Source organism: Cherax quadricarinatus, chromosome 74 (assembly GCF_038502225.1).
Source record: "Cherax quadricarinatus isolate ZL_2023a chromosome 74, ASM3850222v1, whole genome shotgun sequence".
NCBI lineage: Eukaryota > Metazoa > Arthropoda > Malacostraca > Decapoda > Parastacidae > Cherax > Cherax quadricarinatus.
The window spans coordinates 6,867,276-6,892,061 of record NC_091365.1 but is presented as its reverse complement, the minus strand read 5'-3'; the positions used below and the strand labels follow the sequence as shown (position 1 = coordinate 6,892,061).

General features: G+C 37.2%; 1 protein-coding gene across 3 annotated transcripts in view; it reads left to right on the top strand.

The window, feature by feature from the left end:
- Window positions 1–24,786, top strand: part of aux (cyclin-G-associated kinase) — a 75,498-nt gene that overhangs the window by 2,489 nt on the left and 48,223 nt on the right. For all 3 annotated transcript variants that reach the window (XM_070100745.1, XM_070100746.1, XM_070100744.1), the window contains exons 2-15: window positions 432–493; window positions 2,973–3,147; window positions 4,397–4,503; window positions 5,038–5,199; window positions 5,650–5,807; window positions 6,463–6,674; window positions 11,711–11,845; window positions 18,760–18,901; window positions 19,337–19,452; window positions 19,767–19,975; window positions 20,498–20,631; window positions 23,965–24,078; window positions 24,285–24,390; window positions 24,771–24,786. The exon at window positions 24,771–24,786 is cut by the window's right edge and continues 142 nt beyond it. In XM_070100745.1, coding sequence (XP_069956846.1) covers window positions 432–493; window positions 2,973–3,147; window positions 4,397–4,503; window positions 5,038–5,199; window positions 5,650–5,807; window positions 6,463–6,674; window positions 11,711–11,845; window positions 18,760–18,901; window positions 19,337–19,452; window positions 19,767–19,975; window positions 20,498–20,631; window positions 23,965–24,078; window positions 24,285–24,390; window positions 24,771–24,786 — 1,848 coding nt within the window. The remainder of the gene's footprint in view (window positions 1–431; window positions 494–2,972; window positions 3,148–4,396; window positions 4,504–5,037; window positions 5,200–5,649; window positions 5,808–6,462; window positions 6,675–11,710; window positions 11,846–18,759; window positions 18,902–19,336; window positions 19,453–19,766; window positions 19,976–20,497; window positions 20,632–23,964; window positions 24,079–24,284; window positions 24,391–24,770) is intronic.

Sequence of the window (24,786 nt, the reverse complement as noted above, 5' to 3'; positions counted from 1 at the left end):
TACTTAATACTAAAGAATTTATAATTTTTTAAGTTGTACAATAGTTTCAATAGTAAATGTTTTGAAGAGGACTCCAGTTGAGGGTCAAAATACACAGACAATTTTTTTCCTTGTTTCTTTCTCCGTGTTTGTTATTACTTAGCAAATAAGAATTTTTTGTGAAAATATTTATTTTGGGAGATAGTGGTGGAAATAATGCATTTTTTGTTGTGGTTGCGCAGCACATCTCGGCCAGTCAAAGTTTAGTATTGTATGGGGTCACATGGCTGGTCTAATATAAACAATGACAGAGTAAGGTTAAATTATGTTTGGTTATTTTAGGTTAGGTTGGTTGGGTTTTTGTTAGGTTACTATTTTTTTTTTTTTTTTACTGTTTGTACAGAAAATACCTCTTCTGTGAAACACAATATTGAATAATTTTTTTTCTGCAGGTGGTTTTGCCTATGTATATGTTGCACAAGACATTAGTAGTGGGAAGACCTATGCTCTGAAGGTATGGATTATTTATTTTTCAATGTCTGTATTCTGATGAATGAATGGGGATGTTGAAGTTTGAGGATTATCTGAATCATGATGTTTGTGCATTTTCCTAGCCACAGGCTATTCTTTCCCACAAAAACTTCATTCCCAACCAAATCCTTCCCCCTCCCTACCAAATTCTTCCCTCCTCTCCACAAAATTCTTCCCTCCCTCCCCCAAATTCTTCCCCCTCCTCACCAAACTCTTCCCTTCACCACCAAATTCTTTCCTTCTCCACAAAATTTTCTTCCCCACCAAATTTCCCCTTAGAATCCAATTCTTCCCTTCTCTACTAAATAGTTATTCCCGTTCTCTCTGCTCTTCCTCCCACCCACTACTACTACTGTACTAATAAAACTTATTCTAGTTATCCATGTTGAAATTCAGGTTATTTTTTATTATCACACTGGCCGATTCCCACCAAGGCAGGGTGGCCCGAAAAAGAAAAACTTTCACCATCATTCACTCCATCACTGTCTTGCCAGAAGGGTGCTTTACACTACAGTTTTTAAACTGCAACATTAACACCCCTCCTTCAGAGTGCAGGCACTGTACTTCCCATCTCCAGGACTCAAGTCCGGCCTGCCGGTTTCCCTGAATCCCTTCATAAATGTTACTTTGCTCACACTCCAACAGCACGTCAAGTATTAAAAACCATTTGTCTCCATTCACTCCTATCAAACAAGCTCATGCATGCCTCCTGGAAGTCCAAGCCCCTCGCACACAAAACCTCCTTTACCCCCTCCCTCCAACCTTTCCTAAGCCGACCCCTACCCCGCCTTCCTTCCACTACAGACTGATACACTCTTGAAGTCATTCTGTTTCGCTCCATTCTCTCTACATGTCCGAACCACCTCAACAACCCTTCCTCAGCCCTCTGGACAACAGTTTTGGTAATCCCGCACCTCCTCCTAACTTCCAAACTACGAATTCTCTGCATTATATTCACACCACACATTGCCCTCAGACATGACATCTCCACTGCCTCCAGCCTTCTCCTCGCTGCAACATTCATCACCCACGCTTCACACCCATATAAGAGCGTTGGTAAAACTATACTCTCATACATTCCCCTCTTTGCCTCCAAGGACAAAGTTCTTTGTCTCCACAGACTCCTAAGTGCACCACTCACTCTTTTTCCCTCATCAATTCTATGATTCACCTCATCTTTCATAGACCCATCCGCTGACACGTCCACTCCCAAATATCTGAATACGTTCACCTCCTCCATACTCTCTCCCTCCATTCTGATATTCAATCTTTCATCACCTAATCTTTTTGTTATCCTCATAACCTTACTCTTTCCTGTATTCACCTTTAATTTTCTTCTTTTGCACACCCTACCAAATTCATCCACCAATCTCTGCAACTTCTCTTCAGAATCTCCCAAGAGCACAGTGTCATCAGCAAAGAGCAGCTGTGACAACTCCCACTTTGTGTGTGATTCTTTATCTTTTAACTCCACGCCTCTTGCCAAGACCCTCGCATTTACTTCTCTTACAACCCCATCTATAAATATATTAAACAACCACGGTGACATCACACATCCTTGTCTAAGGCCTACTTTTACAGGGAAAAAATTTCCCTCTTTCCTACATACTCTAACTTGAGCCTCACTATCCTCGTAAAAACTCTTCACTGCTTTCAATAACCTACCTCCTACACCATACACTTGCAACATCTGCCACATTGCCCCCCTATCCACCCTGTCATACGCCTTTTCCAAATCCATAAATGCCACAAAGACCTCTTTAGCCTTATCTAAATACTGTTCACTTATATGTTTCACTGTAAACACCTGGTCCACACACCCCCTACCTTTCCTAAAGCCTCCTTGTTCATCTGCTATCCTATTCTCCGTCTTACTCTTAATTCTTTCAATTATAACTCTACCATACACTTTACCAGGTACACTCAACAGACTTATCCCCCTATAATTTTTGCACTCTCTTTTATCCCCTTTGCCTTTATACAAAGGAACTATGCATGCTCTCTGCCAATCCCTAGGTACCTTACCCTCTTCCATACATTTATTAAATAATTGCACCAACCACTCCAAAACTATATCCCCACCTGCTTTTAACATTTCTATCTTTATCCCATCAATCCCGGCTGCCTTACCCCCTTTCATTTTGCCTACTGCCTCACGAACTTCCCCCAGGTATTAATGGAATGTCTGAAGTGTGTTACATTCATGAAGAAATGTTAATTACTTATAAAATAGACCATTTTGTAATTTCTTTTAAGAAAATTTTGTATCATGCCACAAATATTGCTTGGATCAGAATGAAATTTGATTTTTAAGATGACTAATAACCCCCACATCCTTACATTCAGTTTTTTCTTTAATTCTAAAATTGGTTCCTAATCTTTAAATAATCAAACTGATGCAACATTTTTACATAGCCCTTGAAGAAATAGTGTAATCATTTAAAGTCATATCATTTTTCTAGCGGCTGTTGGGTGCAGATCAGGTTGCCTGTGACTCCATTCGCCAAGAAATTTCGGTATCTAAGCAGCTATCAGGACATCCCTACATTGTGGAGTTCATAGCAGCAGCAGCCATAGATAAGACTCAGAGCAAAGAGAATCGAAATGAATTCCTCCTCCTAAGTGAATTATGCACAGGTTAGTTTATTAGTATGAATACTCTACAGTATAATACTCAATTGGTATAACATATCTTCATTTTAAATGTGAATCTTGAACATAAAGATTTTTACAAGCTATATTCATACAAGGATGACAATGCACTCTTCTCTTTTGATAGAAGGAAGAAGGAAGATAATATACTTTTCAGGAGCATGATAAAATATTGTTTAAAAAGTTTAATTGATGAAAATCGCACAACTCATCAGTAATCACATAAGAGGGCTCTTACTGTGCTGACTTAAATGCCTATCATTGACTTTTTAATTTAGTTGCTTTCTTTTGGTCATTGACAACTCAAACACTGGTCAGAAAATGAGACTTTAGTATACTAAAAACAGTTACTGTACATAGCTCTAGGATACTACAAGTCTTGCAGCATTGAATGGCAAGTCACAACAAGATATACTTTTTTTTTTTTTTTGAATAAACAGCATTTGTCTAAGCCTGACTATGGTTTGTAGTTGTGTAATGTGTGATGTGGTTGACTATCTACTTCACACCAGGCAGGCTCCAGTGATTATTGTACTGTAATGTACTACAGTTTCCAGGTGCCACCTTGCACAACTCTTGCTTTATAATGATACATTAGCCCTTGAATTTAAATGGGTAATTACACTCACTAGGTGCTTAATTATCAGGCTAAACAGTGACATAATCGTTAAGGTCAGCACCAGATTCTATAAGGACAAAAACTATTGAATCAGTAGCATAACATGAGGTGCAGTGACCACAACACCCACTCAGTAACCAGAGCAGTAGACTAGCTGCTGCCATAGGTGGCACATTACCCAGAACTGCCTGTGAGGGGCAGTGTGATCACTTACTGTAAATAACAAATTGAGGAGAACTGTTAGCTAGAAAAAAAAAATTGGCCAGACAGGAGCTGTGGTTCTTTAATAATTTAATCTCCATCGTGATGTGCACATGATCTAACCTTAAGATCTCTAATATATATTTTTTGTTACATTTTAAATGCACACTGTTTGGACACACAAGAAAATTGTTAAGATCTTGTACAGTACTTAAAACTCCACACCCACATGCCACAAGATAGTGAATATGCATCATTTATGGAATTTTTATTTGTGCATATTTTTTAAAGACCAGAGTTATTTCACATAGCCTCCAGCTTGTAGAATGATTGTCGATGATAAATTTTGAACATGGTTTGCTTTCGTGTACAGTATATCAATTTGTATGTTAATGACCGTATCTAATATTGCAGGAGGTTCACTTGTGGATGCGTTGCGAATTCTTGAGGGAAAATCATTATCAGTGAGTCAGGTGTGCACAATTATGTATCAGACTACAAAAGCCGTCCAGCATATGCAGGCAAGTGCATTGATCTGTTTGACTAATATAATTTTTTAAGATATAGGCAACATAAAGTTTTTTTTTAACTAAAAAATGGTCATCTTTCATATTTGCTATATGTGTAGCTACATCCTTTTATTTGTGTTTTATGAAAAATGTAAGTCAGTTAAGCAATGTTATTTAATAGAAGTTGAGATATATTTGTACATCTTTTCTCATATAAGGAACACTCTCAACACACCCACACTCCTCCAAAACACAATACACACTTCTGGCAAAACAGATGTTGAATGAGTAATAGGAATGCATTTCCTGTTTGGGTCACCCTACCTTACCAGGAGATGGCTTATGTAGTAAAACAAACAAAAAAGGACAAATTGGTAATTGTACAAATATAAACACATACGATAATGAACATTCATATACATTTCCAAAATTTTTTATTTGTGCGTTCTTGTATAATGAAAAGGAAAATTATTTATAAAATTCAGAAGAGTAAATTCTCTAAATATTAAATGGGTAATGAAGTAAACACCTATCATATTCCAATAGGCTCAAAATCCTCCTGTCACTCATCGGGACCTGAAAGTGGAGAATTTGCTCATTAGTGAATCTGGTCATATCAAACTATGTGACTTTGGTTCATCAATGACAACGACTTATTCAGTTGATCTAGGATGGAGTGCACATCAACGAGCAATGCTGGAAGATGAGGTAAAGTAATGACTTTCTTTATAGTTTTTGTACATAAAAAAGAGGATTAAAAATGAAATGTGTATTTTTGTCACCTTGCTGGTGACATTTTTTCACTAGATCATTTTTTTTCTCTTATCTCTTTTTGTATTTTCATTTCAGAAAAAATCTTTCATTCACTGTATGGGCATAGCTTGCCATTTATTCTTTCTATTTTTATGGTTTCCAGATTAGTCTTTTGTGAGAAACTTGTTTGAAAGCTTTCTTGAAATCTAAATAGACACAATCTGTTCATCCATTTATTTCGTGAATAATTTTTGTGATCATCATGTGTTTGTATGTGTAATGAGTCAGGACATGTGTAAGGAAATACCACTGCAGGCATTCCTCAGATCATGATATTTGATCTCAGTTAATAACTTAACTTAGCTATAGAGAATGTGCAAGGTAAATTTACTGAACATGTTGCAGATGGCAAAACACACCACACCAATGTATCGTGCTCCAGAGATGCTAGATACATGGAATAACTATGCCATTAATGGTCAAGCGGATGTCTGGGCTCTGGGGTGTATCCTTTACTACTTATGTTATCTTAAACATCCTTTTGAGGATTCTGCTAAGTTAAGGTAAGTTTATATTTTGCTAAATATGGTCAAGTTAACTTCCTCTACAAATGTAGCATATAATCTTTACTTTTTTTATACTTTTAACACAAAAATAATCTTTGCGATGATCTTTAATGATACTGACTTGTTAGATAAGTTCTCATCCTTTTACCACTTGCAGAATTATCCTTGCTAAACTAGACTCTTGTTATGGTTTAATTTGAATACATGTGTTAATATTTTTACTAAAATATCTATCTTTTTGAGATATTAATTGCCCAGTCAAATTTGCACCTTCAAAAAGCTATTTTGTTAATAAACAGCATCACTGATGCCCAGAGACGTTCAGATATTAGGCCTGACACTTGAAGTTAGTTTATTTGACACCAACTATTTTTTCACACATTTAACTAATAAATTAAAATAAAGTGGTACCCTGAGTTTTGTACAGCTCCCAACATGAACAATTATGTAAGTGTATTATTGTAAGTGCTTTTGTAAGTGTATTTTTGAGGGTCTGAAACGGACTAATCTAGTTTACATTATTCCTTACGGGAACAAATTCGTTTGGTAACGGCACTTGAACAGCCTTCTGGAGCAAATTATGGCCGAAACTTGGGGTACCACTGTAATATATTACAACATTCATATACCTGTTAATTTATTTTATTTGCAGAATTGTGAATGGAAATTTTGCCATTCCTCCTAATGATGGCAAATATGAATGCTTTCATGAACTCATAAGAGGTATGCTTAAAGTGGACCCAAACCAGAGATTTAAGGTATCAGATATCTTGGAAAGATTGGCTGCCATTGCAGAGACCAAGGGTTTCGACATGAAGGTCCCATTAACTATAAAATGCAAGAAAATTGATTTAATATCCCCAGGTTGGTGTAATTCCTTTCTCTGTATCTCAAATAGATTTTGCTTATACATGTATTAAAATATTTTACATTAATTGTGTTTATTGAAAAGATGTTAAAATATTGTATTAGGGAATATAGCAGGAATGGTAGAAGAAAGTGAGTTTAATAATTGTATGATCAGTATGCTTGTAACATTAAAGAGAGACCTTTTAGCACTTGGTAAGATTTCTTAGGGATTATATTCTATATACAGTCAGCTTTCTTATAAAGTTCTTCTATATAAATAGCACTACTGCCATTGCATAGTAGCTATTACTAGCCAGATATCAACCCTGCATTTCCACTCATCACTGGGAATAGACTCTACCCAAAATGCTGGTTAAGTTTCACCAGCTTCCATGTATGAGCTACCTTCTTCCTTTTCCTGTACTACTATAATTGTTTCTCCTTAAATTTCTTGTATTTGCTGAAGATAACTAGGTGGATGTCAAAATAAAAAAAAAAAAAAATTATTGCTCATGTTTCTGTCTCCTTGTATTTATTTATTTCTTACTATTAGACATGGTGGGGCTAGTAACCCCTTCTCCTGTATAAATTACTAAATTTGAAAAGAGAAACTTTTGTTTTTCTTTTTGGGCCACCCTGCCTCAGTGGGATATGGCTGGTTTGTTGAAAGAAGAAAGAAAGATTAGACATGGTAAATATCTTTAATGGTATGTAGTAAGTTCTCGCAAATTTTGAATTATCTAATTAACTTTTTTCTTTTATTCAGAAAATAAATTCTAGAGTTATAATTTTTGAAAGCTGGAAACTTTTTAAAAAGCAAACATTTAAAATTCGTTTGAATAATTTTTAATTTCTCTGTGAATTAGTAACATGATGCTTCCTAACTTGTTCTCATTTAGAGAGATACAAGTTGAGTTCATAAAGTTTGCTTAGGTGTTACAAACTTACATGGGTGAGAGATTGCTGTCTGTGAATCTGCAACACTATGTCTCTTGAAATAATCTTATGTTCTCCATCCTTCCCACTTCATCCCCTCGCATTCCTTTCCATAACTGGGTTATATTAAAATAATGGTGGTGTTTGAGAGGTTTGTATAAAGGATGGTTATACCATGCATGTTTTTACCTACACAGGGATATTTGTAAAGTATTTATTTTTATTTATTTTTTTTTTTAAAGACTTGGGTTGTAAGTGAGGATGTTTGTAATTCAGGTCTTCGATAACTGAGAACATTGTGTATATACACTAAATTGAAGCATAGAGTAAGGTGGAATTTGCTCCATATTAACATGGATTGATGACAGAGGGCTAAACCTCAGTTTGTTACTGTGAAGTGATACACAAGTCGAAAACACTCATTGTTTTAAACACCACCACTGCTAACCACCATTATCAATAGAAATTTGTTCTTGTTGGATTTGTCTGTCACAGTAATAGCTTGTCAGTTTTCAGAATGTGTGGCTGCATTTTTTTTTTTTTTTTTTTTTTTATCAACAAGTCGATCGTCTCCCACCGAGGCAGGGTGACCCAAAAAAGAAAAAAAATCCCCAAAAAGAAAATACTTTCATCATCATTCAACACTTTCACCACACTCACACATTATCACTGCTTTTGCAGAGGTGCTCAGAATACAACAGTTTAGAAGCATATACGTATAAAGATACACAACATATCCCTCCAAACTGCCAATATCCCAAACCCCTCCTTTAAAGTGCAGGCATTGTACTTCCCATTTCCAGGACTCAAGTCCGACTATATGAAAATAACCGGTTTCCCTGAATTTTTTTTTTTTTTTTTTTTTTCAACAAGTCGGCCGTCTCCCACCGAGGCAGGGTGACCCAAAAAAGAAAGAAAATCCCCAAAAAGAAAATACTTTCATCATCATTCAACACTTTCACCACACTCGCACATTATCACTGTTTTTGCAGAGGTGCTCAGAATACAACAGTCTAGAAGCATACACATATAAAGATACACAACATATCCCTCCAAACTGCCAATATCCCAAACCCCTCCTTTAAAGTGCAGGCATTGTACTTCCCATTTCCAGGACTCAAGTCCGACTATATGAAAATAACCGGTTTCCCTGAATCCCTTCACTAAATATTACCCTGCTCACACTCCAACAGATCGTCAGGTCCCAAGTACCATTCGTCTCCATTCACTCCTATCTAACACGCTCACGCACGCTTGCTGGAAGTCCAAGCCCCTTGCCCACAAAACCTCCTTTACCCCCTCTCTCCAACCCTTTCGAGGACGACCCCTACCCCGCCTTCCTTCCCCTATAGATTTATATGCTTTCCATGTCATTCTACTTTGATCCATTCTCTCTAAATGACCAAACCACCTCAACAACCCCTGAATCCCTTCACTAAATATTACCCTGCTCACACTCCAACAGATCGTCAGGTCCCAAGTATCATTCGTCTCCATTCACTCCTATCTAACACGCTCACGCATGCTTGCTGGAGGTCCAAGCCCCTCGCCCACAAAACCTCCTTTACCCCCTCTTTCCAACCCTTTCGAGGACGACCCCTACCCCTCTTTCCTTCCCCTATAGATTTATATGCTTTCCATGTCATTCTACTTTGATCCATTCTCTCTAAATGACCAAACCACCTCAACAACCCCTCTTCTGCCCTCTGACTAATGCTTTTATTAACTCCACACCTTCTCCTAATTTCCACACTCCGAATTTTCTGCATAATATTTACACCACACATTGCCCTTAAACAGGACATCTCCACTGCCTCCAACCGTCTCCTCGCTGCTGCATTTACCACCCAAGCTTCACACCCCTATACTTTCATACATTCCCTTCTTTGCCTCCATAGATAACGTTTTTTGACTCCACATATACCTCAACGCACCACTCACCTTTTTTCCCTCATCAATTCTATGATTAACCTCATCCTTCATAAATCCATCCACCGACACGTCAACTCCCAAGTACATGTATCTGAAAACATTCACTTCTTCCATACTCCTCCTCCCCAATTTGATATCCAATTTTTCTTTATCTAAATCATTTGATACCCTCATCACCTTACTCTTTTCTATGTTCACTTTCAACTTTCTACCTTTACACACATTCTCAAACTCATCCACTAACCTTTGCAATTTTTCTTTAGAATCTCCCATAAGCACAGTATCATCAACAAAAAGTAACTGTGTCAATTCCCATTTTGAATTTGATTCCCCATAATTTAATCCCACCCCTCTCCCGAACACCCTAGCATTTACTTCTTTTACAACCCCATCTATAAATATATTAAGCAACCATGGTGACATTACACATCCCTGTCTAAGACCTACTTTTACTGGGAAGTATTCTCCCTATCTTCTACACACCCTAACCTGAGCCTCACTATCCTCATAAAAGCTCTTTACAGCATTTAGTAACTTACCACCTATTCCATATACTTGCAACATCTGCCTGGCTGCATTTATTGTTATGAAAGAGAAAGCAGTGTATATGAGAATCACAAGATCAGTGAATGAATTATTCCACATGTATGGAAAGAACCTAGTATCTGGGTGCCTTTGCAAAGACAGTGATTATATGTGAATGATGGTGAAAGTGTTTCTTTCTTCTTTGGGTCACCCTGCCTCAATGGGAGACAGCCAACATGTTGAAAAAAAAAAAGCTGTGGAAAGAGCAAAGAACTCAAAAAGGGGCACTTCGTACAAAATACAGGAGATCATTGAACAGAATGACAAGAGCATGAAAAGTTGGGAGTAATGTTAGTTGACATATCTTTTAAAGAACAATAAGGCAAATCTGTATTATAAAAGCCAGGAGAATGACGGGGTGGGTATGAAAACTTTGGAAACAAGGGAAGTAATGCTAATGATGGCACCATTCAAATTGGTGTTACAGGAAGGTGTTTGGATGGTTCATGTAAGTGTGTGTTTTTGGTGGGCTATTCTCTCTCACTTAGAGTACTGTTCATCTCTTTCACTTAGAGTACTGTTCAGTGTTAATGGCAGTGTTCAAAGTAGGGAAGATATTCGAGTTGAAACAGATACATTACTTGGAACACAAAGTCCTCAGTATGTACTCTGGAGTAGAGTAGAGGAGAGAGAGAGAGAGAATATTTTTTTTTTCGACAAGCTGACCATGTCCCACCGAGGCAGGGTGACCCAAAAAGAAAAATGAAAGATTTTCTTTCAACATTTAGTAATGTATACAGGAGAAGGGGTTACTAACCCCTTTCTCCCAGCATTTTAGTTGCCTCTTATGACACGCGTGGCTTACGGAGAAAGAATTCTTTTCCACTTCCCCATGGAGAAGAGAATGGTAATATATTTGTGTAATGTATTTGAGGGCATAGTTACAAATCTATACACAAATCATAACTTGCTGGAGGGAGAAATGTGGAAGGATAAGCAGGGACACCATGGGCACAATAAGAGAATTTTATCTCAAGTCCTGTGAACCCATGATAAGTAAGGGTATCATGGGCACAATAAGAGAATACTGTTTCAACATCTGTAGACCCAGGCTATACAACATTCTTCCAGAATATGTCAGAAACACTACTGGAACAAGTGTAGAAATCTTCAAGAGGAATCTCAACAAGTACCTCTGCCAAGTGCCAGATCAACCAGGTTGTGATGAATATGTGGGTCAGCAAGCCATCAGCAATAGCTTGGTTGACCAGACAAGCCTAGCCCAAGGGGTAGGAAAACTCAAAAGTGATTACAGTTATATCATTGGAAATGGTATGTCATATAAGTGAGAACCAACAGCTTGAAGAAATCATTCTTAATTCCCTTTGAGCCTTAGTATATATGACCTTGTTGTTTCTAGAGATGGTATTGCAACCATTTCAATCCCGTTGACTTGCATTGCCTTTGTCAAGACGGTGATAGTATGAATGATGGTGAATGTGTTTCTTTTTCGGGTCACCCTGTCTCAGTGGGAGCCGGCCAGTGTGCTAAAAATAATTCTTCTAGTTTTAAAAGTATCAAATACCAATTTTTTATCCTTTCTATTTATTAATGCAAGTGCTGCTTATAATTTGTTATTCTCTGATTATAAATACCAGTGCAGCAGCTTGAAAGTAATGGCAGGGTTAGTGACAGGCGCTCGGCTGTTCCTGACCGTCCCCCTGCCCGTCCCCCTGTTCCACGATCTCCTTTACCTCAGCGACCGCCACCTCCAGGTTCTCAACCCCAGCAAGGTATGAACAGGTTTTATTTGGCAAGTCTGTGTGTAGTACGATAAATACATAATGAATGGGTTACATTCCTGATAATCAGCATGTTACAGTATGTAAAGTAGCATAATATGAAGAACATATAGAATTAGGGTTAGGTTACATTTCAGACACTTCCAAATTTTCAAATCATATTCTTTTTACTGTTGTACTAGTTAGAAATTGATATATTCTTTTTGTTGTTACCTGAATCATTCGAAGAATGTGGTTAGGGTTATAGCATGGATCTACTGAGCTTAATTGAATATAGTGTGGTCAATCAGTTGCTACATACTCAGTACATGTCAACATTGTTAAAGTTACTCATATTTCCTTAAAAGATTTTATGAAACAAATAGGAACTCACCATACCTATACTAAACAAACCTATATCAAAGATTCTGTAAATCCATTTGATAAAGCCAGAGGGAAAACATTAATATGCAAATGTGGGAGGCAATACCAGCTTTGCCTCTCAGTATCTCAACATTGTAAAAAAATAAAAACCATATTTCCTTACCAAATGGTACAAAACAAATAGGAACTCACCACACTATATACCAAACATATGTATATTAAAGATGAATGCAATTGAAAAGTAATAACCTAGAGTAATAAAGCAGTACTGTAATGAATATGGTGTGGGAGGCTGTGTCCAGTCATGGAGACAACTGCCAACTCTGGTTTTGGCTCCCAGCCACATTGTGGGACTGCTGATTTCTGTATCTAACTCTGCAAATATACATCTGAATTGTCTGTAAATCTTTAATTTCTTAAGATTTATGCATGAGAGGCTGATAATGTCATATTTAGTGGAGGAGGAAGTGAGGAGTTGGCTGTACCACACACTTGGCTGAAGTGAGATTAAAGTCAGCATGGTATTTGCGTGCCTTCGACATCTCTCAAAGCGCAGTAGTACTCTTCTGTTGATAATATAAGTCAACTAATTAGGCTAGGTTATGTAAGAGCAAAGGTGTATATTTTCAAGTAAAAGTGGGTTTTAGTTTGGGATGTGTCATGATACCAGCATTGTTTAATGTTTTTTGTAATATATATATAGTTGCAGAAAAAGTTAATGCTAGTGTATTGTGAAAAAGTGTGCATTTAAAAGTGCAGTATTTAAGAGAGAAATACAGTGGATTCATAATTAACTTGTATACATATAAGTTCTTAGCTGCCAATCAAAACTATTCAGATATGAAAACAGTCAGTTGCACAGTTTTAGACTCAGAAGGAGGAAAAAAATGGTAGGGAAAAAAAAAAAACATTTTACTGTTTTCCACCTTTTAAGTAAAACCTCTGAAAAATTACTATGATAGAAATAATCATATACAGTGGAATCCCGAATATCGGTTACTGCGCTTATTGGCCGATTCGTATTTAGGCCGGTTTTTGGGCAGAAATTTTGCTCCGTATTTCAACCGGTGCCTCGTAAATCGTCCGTATCAATACGCATCAGCCTGCCTCCCACCGAGATGCCACGCGTAAGCGAGTCAGTCTCCATGTCTCTCTTGGTGAATGAGAATGTACTCCGTGCATTCGTCCAGACATTTATGTAAAATCCATTGTTTTTTGTGCTTCTTTATTAAGTGCAACTGTGAAAGAAGTTATTGAAAAGTATGAGAGTGGTGTTCAAGTGCTAGAACTTCCCAGGATGTATGGGAAATCCAAATCAACAATCACTTCCATCCTGGCAAAGAAAGTAGAAATCAGGGAAGCTAATGTTGCAAAAGGGAGTTTAGCAGGGAGGCAGGGAGTGTAGCAGGCATGCAGGGAGTGTAGTAGGTATGCAGGGAGTGTAGTAGGCATGCAGGGAGTGTAGCAGGCCTGTAGGGAGTGTAGCAGGGAGTGTAGCAGGGAGGCAGGGAGTGTATCAGGCATGCAGGGAGTGTATCAGGCATGCAGGGAGTGTAGCATGGAGGGAGGGAGTGTAGCATGGAGGGAGGGAGTGCAACAGGGAGGCAAGGGGTGCAGCAGGGAAACAGTGAGTGTGGAAGGGAGGCAGGGAGTGTAGCAGGCATGCAGGGAGTGTAGCAAGCAGGGAGGGAAGTAACCCCAGAGAGGGCTTGATACCTGAAGTCCTTATGGAGGGGGATTACCCTTCCAAACACTATTCAGTCCTCCCTCTCTCCTCCTCCCTGTCTTCCATAAGCCAACAAGAGTCTTCAATAAAGGTATGTAATAGTGATTTAAATGTTCGTTTATTTATTTTATTTAGTTCTCATTGTTTTGTGTATGTAAAACTATAATTAATCATTAAAAAATGTATTTTTTTTTAATATTATTATTATTATTATTTTTGGGTGTGTGGAACAGATTAATTGTAGTTACATTAATTCTTATGGGAAATATTGCTTCAAATTTAGGCCAACCTTCTGGAACGGATTACGGCTGATATTCAGGGTTCCACTGTAATTGGTTTACTTTTTTTTTTTTTTTTTTTTTTTTTTTTTTCAACAAGTCGGCCGTCTCCCACCGAGGCAGGGTGACCCAAAAAAGAAAGAAAATCCCCAAAAAGAAAATACTTTCATCATCATTCAACACTTTCACCACACTCGCACATTATCACTGTTTTTGCAGAGGTGCTCAGAATACAACAGTCTAGAAGCATAAACATATAAAGATACACAACATATCCCTCCAAACTGCCAATATCCCAAACCCCTCCTTTAAAGTGCAGGCATTGTACTTCCCATTTCCAGGACTCAAGTCCGACTATATGAAAATAACCGGTTTCCCTGAATCCCTTCACTAAATATTACCCTGCTCACACTCCAACAGATCGTCAGGTCCCAAGTACCATTCGTCTCCATTCACTCCTATCTAACACGCTCACGCACGCTTGCTGGAAGTCCAAGCCCCTTACCCACAAAACCTCCTTTACCCCCTCTCTCCAACCCTTTCGAGGACGACCCCTACCCCGCCTTCCTTCCCCTATAGATTTATATGCTTTCCATGTCATTCTACTGTGATCCATTCTCTCTAAATGACCAAACCACCTCAACAACCCCTCTTCTGCCCTCTGACTAATACTTTTATTAACTCCACACCTTCTCCTAATTTCCACACTCCGAATTTTCTGCATAATATTTACACCACACATTGCCCTTAAACAGGACATCTCCGCTGCCTCCAACCGTCTCCTCGCTGCTGCATTTACCACCCAAGCTTCACACCCATATAAGAGTGTTGGTACTACTATACTTTCATACATTCCCTTCTTTGCCTCCATAGATAACGTTTTTTGACTCCACATATACCTCAACGCACCACTCACCTTTTTTCCCTCATCAATTCTATGATTAACCTCATCCTTCATAAATCCATCCGCCGACACGTCAACTCCCAAGTATCTGAAAACATTCACTTCTTCCATACTCCTCCTCCCCAATTTGATATCCAATTTTTCTTTATCTAAATCATTTGACACCCTCATCACCTTACTCTTTTCTATGTTCACTTTCAACTTTCTACCTTTACACACATTCCCAAACTCATCCACTAACCTTTGCAATTTTTCTTTAGAATCTCCCATAAGCACAGTATCATCAGCAAAAAGTAACTGTGTCAATTCCCATTTTGAATTTGATTCCCCATAATTTAATCCCACCCCTCTCCCAAACACCCTAGCATTTACTTCCTTTACAACCCCATCTATAAATATATTAAACAACCATGGTGACATTACACATCCCTGTCTAAGACCTACTTTTACCGGGAAGTAGTCTCCCTCTCTTCTACACACCCTAACCTGAGCCTCACTATCCTCATAAAAACTCTTTACAGCATTTAATAACTTACCACCTATTCCATATACTTGCAACATCTGCCACATTGCTCCTCTATCCACTCTATCATATGCCTTTTCTAAATCCATAAATGCAATAAAAACTTCCCTATCTTTATCTAAATACTGTTCACATATATGCTTCAATGTAAACACCTGATCTACACATCCCCTACCCACTCTAAAACCTCCTTGCTCATCCGCAATCCTACATTCTGTCTTACCTCTAATTCTTTCAATTATAACCCTACCGTACACTTTTCCTGGTATACTCAGTAAGCTTATTCCTCTATAATTTTTACAGTCTCTTTTGTCCCCTTTCCCTTTATATAAAGGGACTATACATGCTCTCTGCCAATCCCTAGGTACCTTCCCCTCTTTCATACATTTATTAAACAAAAGTACCAACCACTCCAACACTATATCCCCCCCTGCTTTTAACATTTCTGTCATGATCCCATCAGTTCCAGCTGCTTTACCCCCTTTCATTTTACGTAATGCCTCACGTACCTCCCCCACACTTACATTCTGCTCTTCTTCACTCCTAAAAGATGGTATACCTCCCTGACCAGTGCATGAAATTACTGCCTCTGTTTCTTCCTTAACATTTAAAAGTTCCTCAAAATATTCTCGCCATCTACCCAATACCTCCATCTCCCCATCTACTAACTCCCCTACTCTGTTTTTAACTGACAAATCCATATTTTCCCTAGGCTTTCTTAACTTGTTTAACTCACTCCAAAATTTTTTCTTATTTTCATTAAAATTTCTTGACAGTGCCTCTCCCACTCTATCATCTGCTCTCCTTTTGCACTCTCTCACCACTCTCTTTACCTTTCTTTTACTCTCCATATACTCTGCTCTTCTTATAACACTTCTGCTTTGTAAAAACCTCTCATAAGCTACCTTTTTCTCTTTTATCACACCCTTTACTTCATCATTCCACCAATCACTCCTCTTTCCTCCTGCCCCCACCCTCCTATAACCACAAACTTCTGCCCCACATTCTAATACTGCATTTTTAAAACTATTCCAACCCTCTTCAACCCCCCCACTACTCATCTTTGCACTAGCCCACCTTTCTGCCAATAGTCGCTTATATCTCACCCGAACTTCCTCCTCCCTTAGTTTATACACTTTCACTTCCCTCTTACTTGTTGTTGCCACCTTCCTCTTTTCCCATCTACCTCTTACTCTAACTGTAGCTACAACTAAATAATGATCCGATATATCAGTTGCCCCTCTATAAACATGTACATCCTGGAGCCTACCCATCAACCTTTTATCCACCAATACATAATCTAATAAACTACTTTCATTACGTGCTACATCATACCTTGTATATTTATTTATCCTCTTTTTCATAAAATATGTATTACTTATTACCAAATTTCTTTCTACACATAGCTCAATTAAAGGCTCCCCATTTACATTTACCCCTGGCACCCCAAATTTACCTACTACTCCCTCCATAACATTTTTACCCACTTTAGCATTAAAATCCCCAACCACCATTACTCTCACACTTGATTCAAAACTCCCCACGCATTCACTCAACATTTCCCAAAATCTCTCTCTCTCCTCTACACTTCTCTCTTCTCCAGGTGCATACACGCTTATTATAACCCACTTTTCACATCCAATCTTTATTTTACTCCACATAATCCTTGAATTAATACATTTATAGTCCCTCTTTTCCTGCCATAGCTTATCCTTCAACATTATTGCTACTCCTTCTTTAGCTCTAACTCTATTTGAAACCCCTGACCTAATCCCATTTATTCCTCTCCACTGAAACTCTCCCACCCCCTTCAGCTTTGTTTCACTTAAAGCCAGGACATCCAGCTTCTTCTCATTCATAACATCCACAATCATCTCTTTCTTATCATCTGCACAACATCCACGCACATTCAGACTTCCCACTTTGACAATTTTCTTCTTCTTATTCTTTTTAGTAATCTTTACAGGAAAAGGGGTTACTAGCCCATTGTTCCCGGCATTTTAGTTGACTTTTACAACACGCATGGCTTACGGAGGAAAGATTCTTATTCCACTTCCCCATGGATATAAAAGGAAAATTAATAAGACCAAGAACTATTAAGATAAAATCAAAGAAAACTCAGATGAGTGTGTATAAATAAATGTGTACATGTATGTGTAGTGTGACCTAAGTGTAAGTAGAAGTAGCAAGACATGCCTGTAATCTTGCATATTTATGAGACAGACAAAAGACATCAGCAATCCATTTAAAAAGACATATACTGTATAGATAAATTAGTTTTATGTATGTGACTGATCTTTTAACAATATCTAACATCCAGTATTTGCTGCTGTTCACTACCTTCCCCACTGTTCATAAATTAAAGTGAAATTTTTTGTTTACTATGAAGAAATGAACCTAAATTTAGATTTTAGAAAGCAGAATTGATCATTCTTGCTATTTCTTTTAAATTATATTTTGTAAGACGATGCTTCCCTCCCAATGTCACTTGTAAAGAAGAAAAGAAGACTTGGAGAGTCATTTCATTCCATCTCCCTCTCTCTCCCTTGACTTGATGGCATTAATAATGTTGCTATGTAATTATGTTGGAAACAGTGTGTCTGCATGAAAATAAATTAATGTTCATGTGGGGGTGCCCATTAAAGAGTAAAATCTTGATACTGTTGAAAGGGCTCTTGTTTAGGAAGTTAGAGCCATCCTGGCCTTTTTTGGATTAAACTTGATTTTCTGTATACAAAGGTATGCAACTGACAGTGAAAGGACTTGGGTGCAAAGCAAGCTTTTATTGTGACTGTTTAAAGCTTTATCAAATCTTGCATGATGTGTGCATTTTCAAAGCAGTAGCAGCTTAATAATGGAGCTCAAAGTAGAGAAAAACTTAGTCACAATAAAATCTATTTCTACACTTGTTTTTTCTTCATCACTTATTACCTTCCATTGTCCAGGTGCTGTATAACCCCTGTGGGTTTAGCACTTTTTCATCTTCTTGCTAATAATAATAATAATAATAATAATAATAATAATAATAATAATGGTGTGTGCAAAATCTCAGTGATATAGCAAGAAGTTCAATATACAGTACAAAGACAGACTTGTCATTCTGTGTTTCAGGCATGAGTGGGCAAAATGTACAACCTCAACAACAACCAGCTGCTGGTGGTGGTGGTTTATTTTCCTCCATTAAGGGGTACTCAGGCAGTATCTTCAAGAACCTCAAGGATACATCTAGCAGAGTCATGCAGACTGTTAGCCAGTAGGTGGTATTAACATTTCTACATATTTTGTGTCTGTATTTAGCCAATTTCTCTTTCTTTCTGCTAAGCTGTGAGCTTGACTTCATACTGTGTATAAGATGCCACTGAAAAAAGATACAGTATTACATAGTTTAAATATTTATCTTGCCTTAGAGAGGACATTTATATATGTACATACAGAATTGTTTATAATTCAGTCATCCTTCTCCATGTGTAACTTCTGCTTATGTGGTTTTGGTTGCCTGCACACAGTGTGTGCAGACAATTATTTTTTGTACCAGATTAGAAAATGGAGTGGTTTTCCCTAAGGGAACTAATCATGTGCCATTACTAAACTTAATCTTGGATGTGATTGTGAAATTAGGATGCCATTTTATTAATTAAACATTGCTGTATTTTCTTTTTTGTATAATTGAAGATTTTCTCATCTTCAGGTCAATAACTCGGACAGATCTTGATCTGTCTCACATTACGTCACGTGTAATTGCTATGTCTTACCCAGCTGAGGGCTTGGAGTCGGCGTACAGAAATCATGTTGAAGATGTTAAAGGTAATATACAGTCAATAATGTAAGAGAAGGATTTTTTATTATTTTATAAAAAAAGCCATGTTATAAATATTTGCATATAAAAAGTTTTCTGGCTTTTTAAGCTAACTGGAATGAAGTGAATTAAGGATTCCTTTGGTTTCTTGGTTTCCACAAACCTTTAACCTTTCCAAGCATTGTATAAATTTTAGCTTGTGCAAATGAAGGTGAATGTTTCCACATTAATTATTGAGCTACTACTGTATTCATTCTTCTGGACTATATTAGATTACTTTTAATTAATTTTTTCGTCTTTATTATTTTTTTTTTTTTTGCAGCGGTTTTGGATGGGAGGCATCCAGGCCATTATGTGATCTATAATGTATCTGGTCGTCAGTATCATTCAACAAAATTCACTTCAAGAGTGGTTGAAGGAAACTGGTCAGGCAAAAAAGCCCCAACATTAGGGGCTCTGTATAACTTGGCATGCAGTATCCATGATTATTTAGCTAAAGATCCTAAAAACGTCGTAGTAATCCACTGCATTGTGAGTACTTTAGCACCTCATAATTAATATATTACAGTGAAGGTTCAATAAATACACTTTCTCTGTATGCTGTTCCTTTATACAGAGCATGAGCCAATTAAACATACTCAAAACCTAGCTAGTGCTATGTTCCAAATTATTCTTTGAACATTGGGAAATGAGATGTAGGTGCAGTACATACTGTAATGTCTGCATTTTTTATTACATAGTTCATTGTTGAGGGATTATGAGGAGAATTGAGGCTCTACATAGTTTGTAGTTGAGAGGTTATTAGGAATTGATTAAATGAGTGATGGTGAAAGCATTCCTTTTTTGGGGTCATGCTACCTTGGTGGGAGATGGCTGGTGTAATAAAAAAAAGTTATTTTGTAAAATCTAGATAAGTTCATAAATATAATTGGGCATCTATGCTTTTGAAAAATGGCATCAGCACAATAATAGCTTCTGTATTTATTATACAAAATGAGTGAAGGTAGATATTGTATAGTTACTAACAGTACTTTGTTCTTCATTACATGATAGGATGGTAAAGCTTCAACTGCAATGCTGGTGTGTTCATTCCTTCTGGTATCTCATGCTTTCAAAAGACCTGAACAAGCACTTAGTATGTTTGCAATTAAAAGATGTCCACCTGATCTTCAGCCATCACAGTTCAGGTAAAATTCCAGTGATTTGTATCCACTGGTACTTGGGACATTGTGCGGAAGAAAAGAATAATTGTCCACTGCTGCCAATATTGAGTGACTCAGTTACTTAACCCTTTCAGGGTCCAGAGGCCAAATTTCAAAGTGCACACCAGTGTCCAAGAATTTTCAAAAAATAATTTTGCTATTTTTTCTTATGAAATGGTAGAGAATCTTTTTCTGAAGGTAATAAAACAAAAAGTACGAAATTTGATGGAAAATTGACGAAATTATGCTCTTGCAAATTTTGATGTGTCAGCGATATTTACGCATTGGCGATTTTGCTGACTTTGACTCCCATTTTAGGCCAATTACCTTATTCCAGTCGACCAGATTCTTAGCTATTTCACTGGTGTTACTTCTGTTCTAGCGATTGAGCACAAGAAATCGCCAACTCAACTGTTTCAACTACAAAATAGTGATTGGAAATTGGTAATTTGGCCAATTTAGTGCAAAGTTCAAAATATTCCAATTTCAAAATAGGGTCCAGAATAAACAATGCAGGCATTCCTGGCACTAAACTCACATTTCCTCTGTTCATTAGTTATGTTTTCAGGTTTTACAAATGAATATCATTTTGATTTTTAATTCACATAATGAATTTTTATTCAAACCAAAAAATAGAAGATTTACTGTCATGCACTATTGTATTAACTGTATAAATAATATCAGCACATTTGTGAACGTATATTAGACCCACCAGCTGGCGTGTATTAGACGTGTGAGGTCATTTATTTACTCATGAACATCGGCAAAAATTTAACATATCTGCTACTTTGAGCTCAGTTTCAAGCCATTTTCACTACTAAAACCAATCAAAATCATCTCTATTTCTGTAACATATCTTCCATTCTATAAAATGAGACCAAGAAATCGCAAATACAACTATAAAAAACATACGAAAAAACACTGCAAAGTTGCTGTTTTAATCGAAAATTACGGTCTCAGTTTTTTTTCTCTCCTTATGCACTGTGTGCTGCAGGATTTGTTTTGTGGTGCACACATACCACATAGATGTATTCTCTCATATCTAGGCCCAAATTTACTGCTCACAGCTTATCAGAGTGAGTTGAACTCATGGCGTAGATCTACGGCACGGACCCTGAAACGGTTAATGTTTTGTCTGTTTGTGGGAATGTGAAGATATATTCTTCTGCATCTGTTAGGTTCAGAGCACCATAACAAAGTAAGATAACCAGAGCTTCAGCACTCCAGTGTCCCATGCCCCTGTTATTTCTCCATTGTTTGAATTTGGCACTGTTTCCTTTCTGCCATGCAATGCCTTATTAATAAATTAAAATGTCTTTGGCCTATTTGTGTTATGTTATTCCATGCACCTCTGACAAGATATCTATTGAGTGATAGTTTTTGTTTTCCTCTTTGAGTCACCCAACGTTGGTGGGAAATGGCTGACGTATTCAAATGTCATGGGAAATTTAAATTAGCTAATGTGGATTTGAGATTTGGTTGGTTGAATGAGCTGAGGCTATGAACCTTGTGTAGAAGGATTTAGAATAGCATTAATGAAATGAAAATATTTGTTACCCTTCCTAAGATTGAGTGTGTATGCCTTCCATTCCTCCAGGTGCTGTTTGATCCATATAGGTTTAGCACTTTCCCATGAAAATAATATTAATTGAATTTTAAATTAAAATCAGTATTACATAACTTTCATATTGCAAAAGAGGATTTTAACAATTTATTGAGAAAACTGCACATAAGTATTTGTTTTTTCAGCTGTTGTTTCCCTGACAATGGTGGCAAGGTTTGTATTCCCCCAACACTGGCTCACCCTACCATGGTGACAGGAATTGTCCCTAACTATCGCTTGCCCTACTATGGTAGCAGGGATTATTCCCCAACTGTGGCTTACCCTACCATGGTGGCAGGGATTGTTCCCCCAACCTTGCCTCACCCTAGTATTGTGTCAAGATTTAAGTGGCCCGAGTGCTTGAATAGAAACACAGTAATCCATTTTTGGGGGCAGGAACCTAATTATACTTCACCCTCCTTATATCATGTCTGCTTTGTAAAAACCTCTCGTATACTAACTTTTTTCTCCCTTACCACACACTTTACCACCACATTCCACCAATCACTCCCTTTCCCTCCTGCACCCACTCTCCTGTATCCACAAACTACTACTGCACTCTCTAACATTTCATTTTTAAATTTCCCATACCTCTTCAGCCTCATTACCTATGCTCTCACTAGCCCATCTTTCTCCCAGTAGTTGCTTATATTTTACCCTAATTACCTCCTCATTTAGTTTATAGACTTTCTTCTCTCTCTTACTGAAGTCATTCTCTTTGAACTCTATCTACCTCTTACTCTTACTGTAGATTCAACTGATACATCTGTTTCCCCTCTATAAACCTGCATATCCAGAAGTTTACCCATCAGCCTTTTATCCACCAGAACAAAGTTCAACAAACTGTTGTCTTTACATCCTATATCATATCTCACATACTTATCGTCTTTCTTAAAATATGTATTACCTATTACCAAACCTCTCTCTATACAAAGTTCATTCAAAATCCCCATGCATTATCATTTTCCCAGATACCCAACTTAACTACTACTCCCTCTTTACCATTTAGGTCCCCACCATAATTACTCCTTCACTTGATTCAAAACTCCCTAAAGACTTTCTTAACATTGTCTTCTCTTGTCCAAGTGCACTAACACTTAGTATAACTTTTTGCATCTGATCCTTATTTTAATTCACATAATCCTTGAATTTGTACATTTATATTCCCTCCTTTCCTGTCATAACTGATACTTCAACATTATTGCTACTCTTTCCTTAGCTCTAACTCTTTCAGAAACAGCTGACCCAATCCCATTTTTTTTTTACCCCTTCAGCTTTGTTTTGCTAAGTGCTAGGACATCCAGCTTCTTTTCATTCATAACATTCCTAATCATCTCTTTCTTATCTGCACTACATCCACACACATTCAAACATCCCAACTTATAAAGTGTTCCTTTTTCTTATTTTTAGTAATTATTTTAAGTAATTTATAGATTTAATAGACTGGGCTATAGGGGTGTTGACCCCCAGAACACCCTCCAGGTATATAACCTAATCTTGCCCAACCTATTTAAGTTTTTTGTGTAAGAAAGTGAACAGTGTAAAATGACGATAAGTTGAAGTGATCATAAACAATTTTGTTTTTTAATTATTCTTCCTTACTAAGAAATGACTAATTAATTATTGAAATAACCATTCTTTGTACAGGTCATAATTGTACAATGCTACTTCTTTGTTTTATTACTAGAAGGAAGTACAGTAGTGTATAATTTCAGGTATCTTGAGTATATCCGTGATCTGGTGTCCTCTCCACCAACACTGCCACATTTTAAGCCCATGACCCTGACATCAGTCATTGTGTCACCAATCCCATTCTTTACACAGAGAAGGTAAGCTGTATTTCTCTATCACCACTTCTGCTATAATAAAGTTCATTAAATTTTCTGTACTTTTTTTTCCTCTGGGTTTATTACTGTATAAACATGCTTAGAATCCAGAGATATACGTACCTCCTTTGATTACCCTGATGCAATCAATCCATGCTTTTTTTTTTTTTTTGACCTGTAATTTTTGCAACTTGTATATATAATTTCAGGGATGGAGCACGTCCATATGTAGAAGTTTGGCAGGGCGACCATAAAATGCTTTCAACCTTACAAGAGTATGACCATATGAGACTGTATATGTCACAAGACAATAAGGTGAGGTCTTGGAAAGTTTCGGAATTTTGCTGGATTGAATTCATCACCTTGTGCATGCAAGTAAACAAATCATGGATGCAAGAATGCAGATGTAGACTTGGATACCCATTGTAGCAACATCAGATGAAAGGATGAATGTACTTATATTTTTTCAACAGTGAAATGGAAGAAATCTCTCATAAATCCATCATAAATCACAATGGTAAAGAGACAGGGATGCAGTAACTTGGAGACCACTTACAGTGGCCTCTCTTAAGTCACAGATAAACCTGGCAAGAGAATGTTAAAATGTAAATAGTGAGTAGGGGTATAATTTAGTTTTATATACTGTATCCTAAATTTATTTCTGGAGTACTTTATGCAAAAAAATTACATTGCAGATCATCATACCTGTCA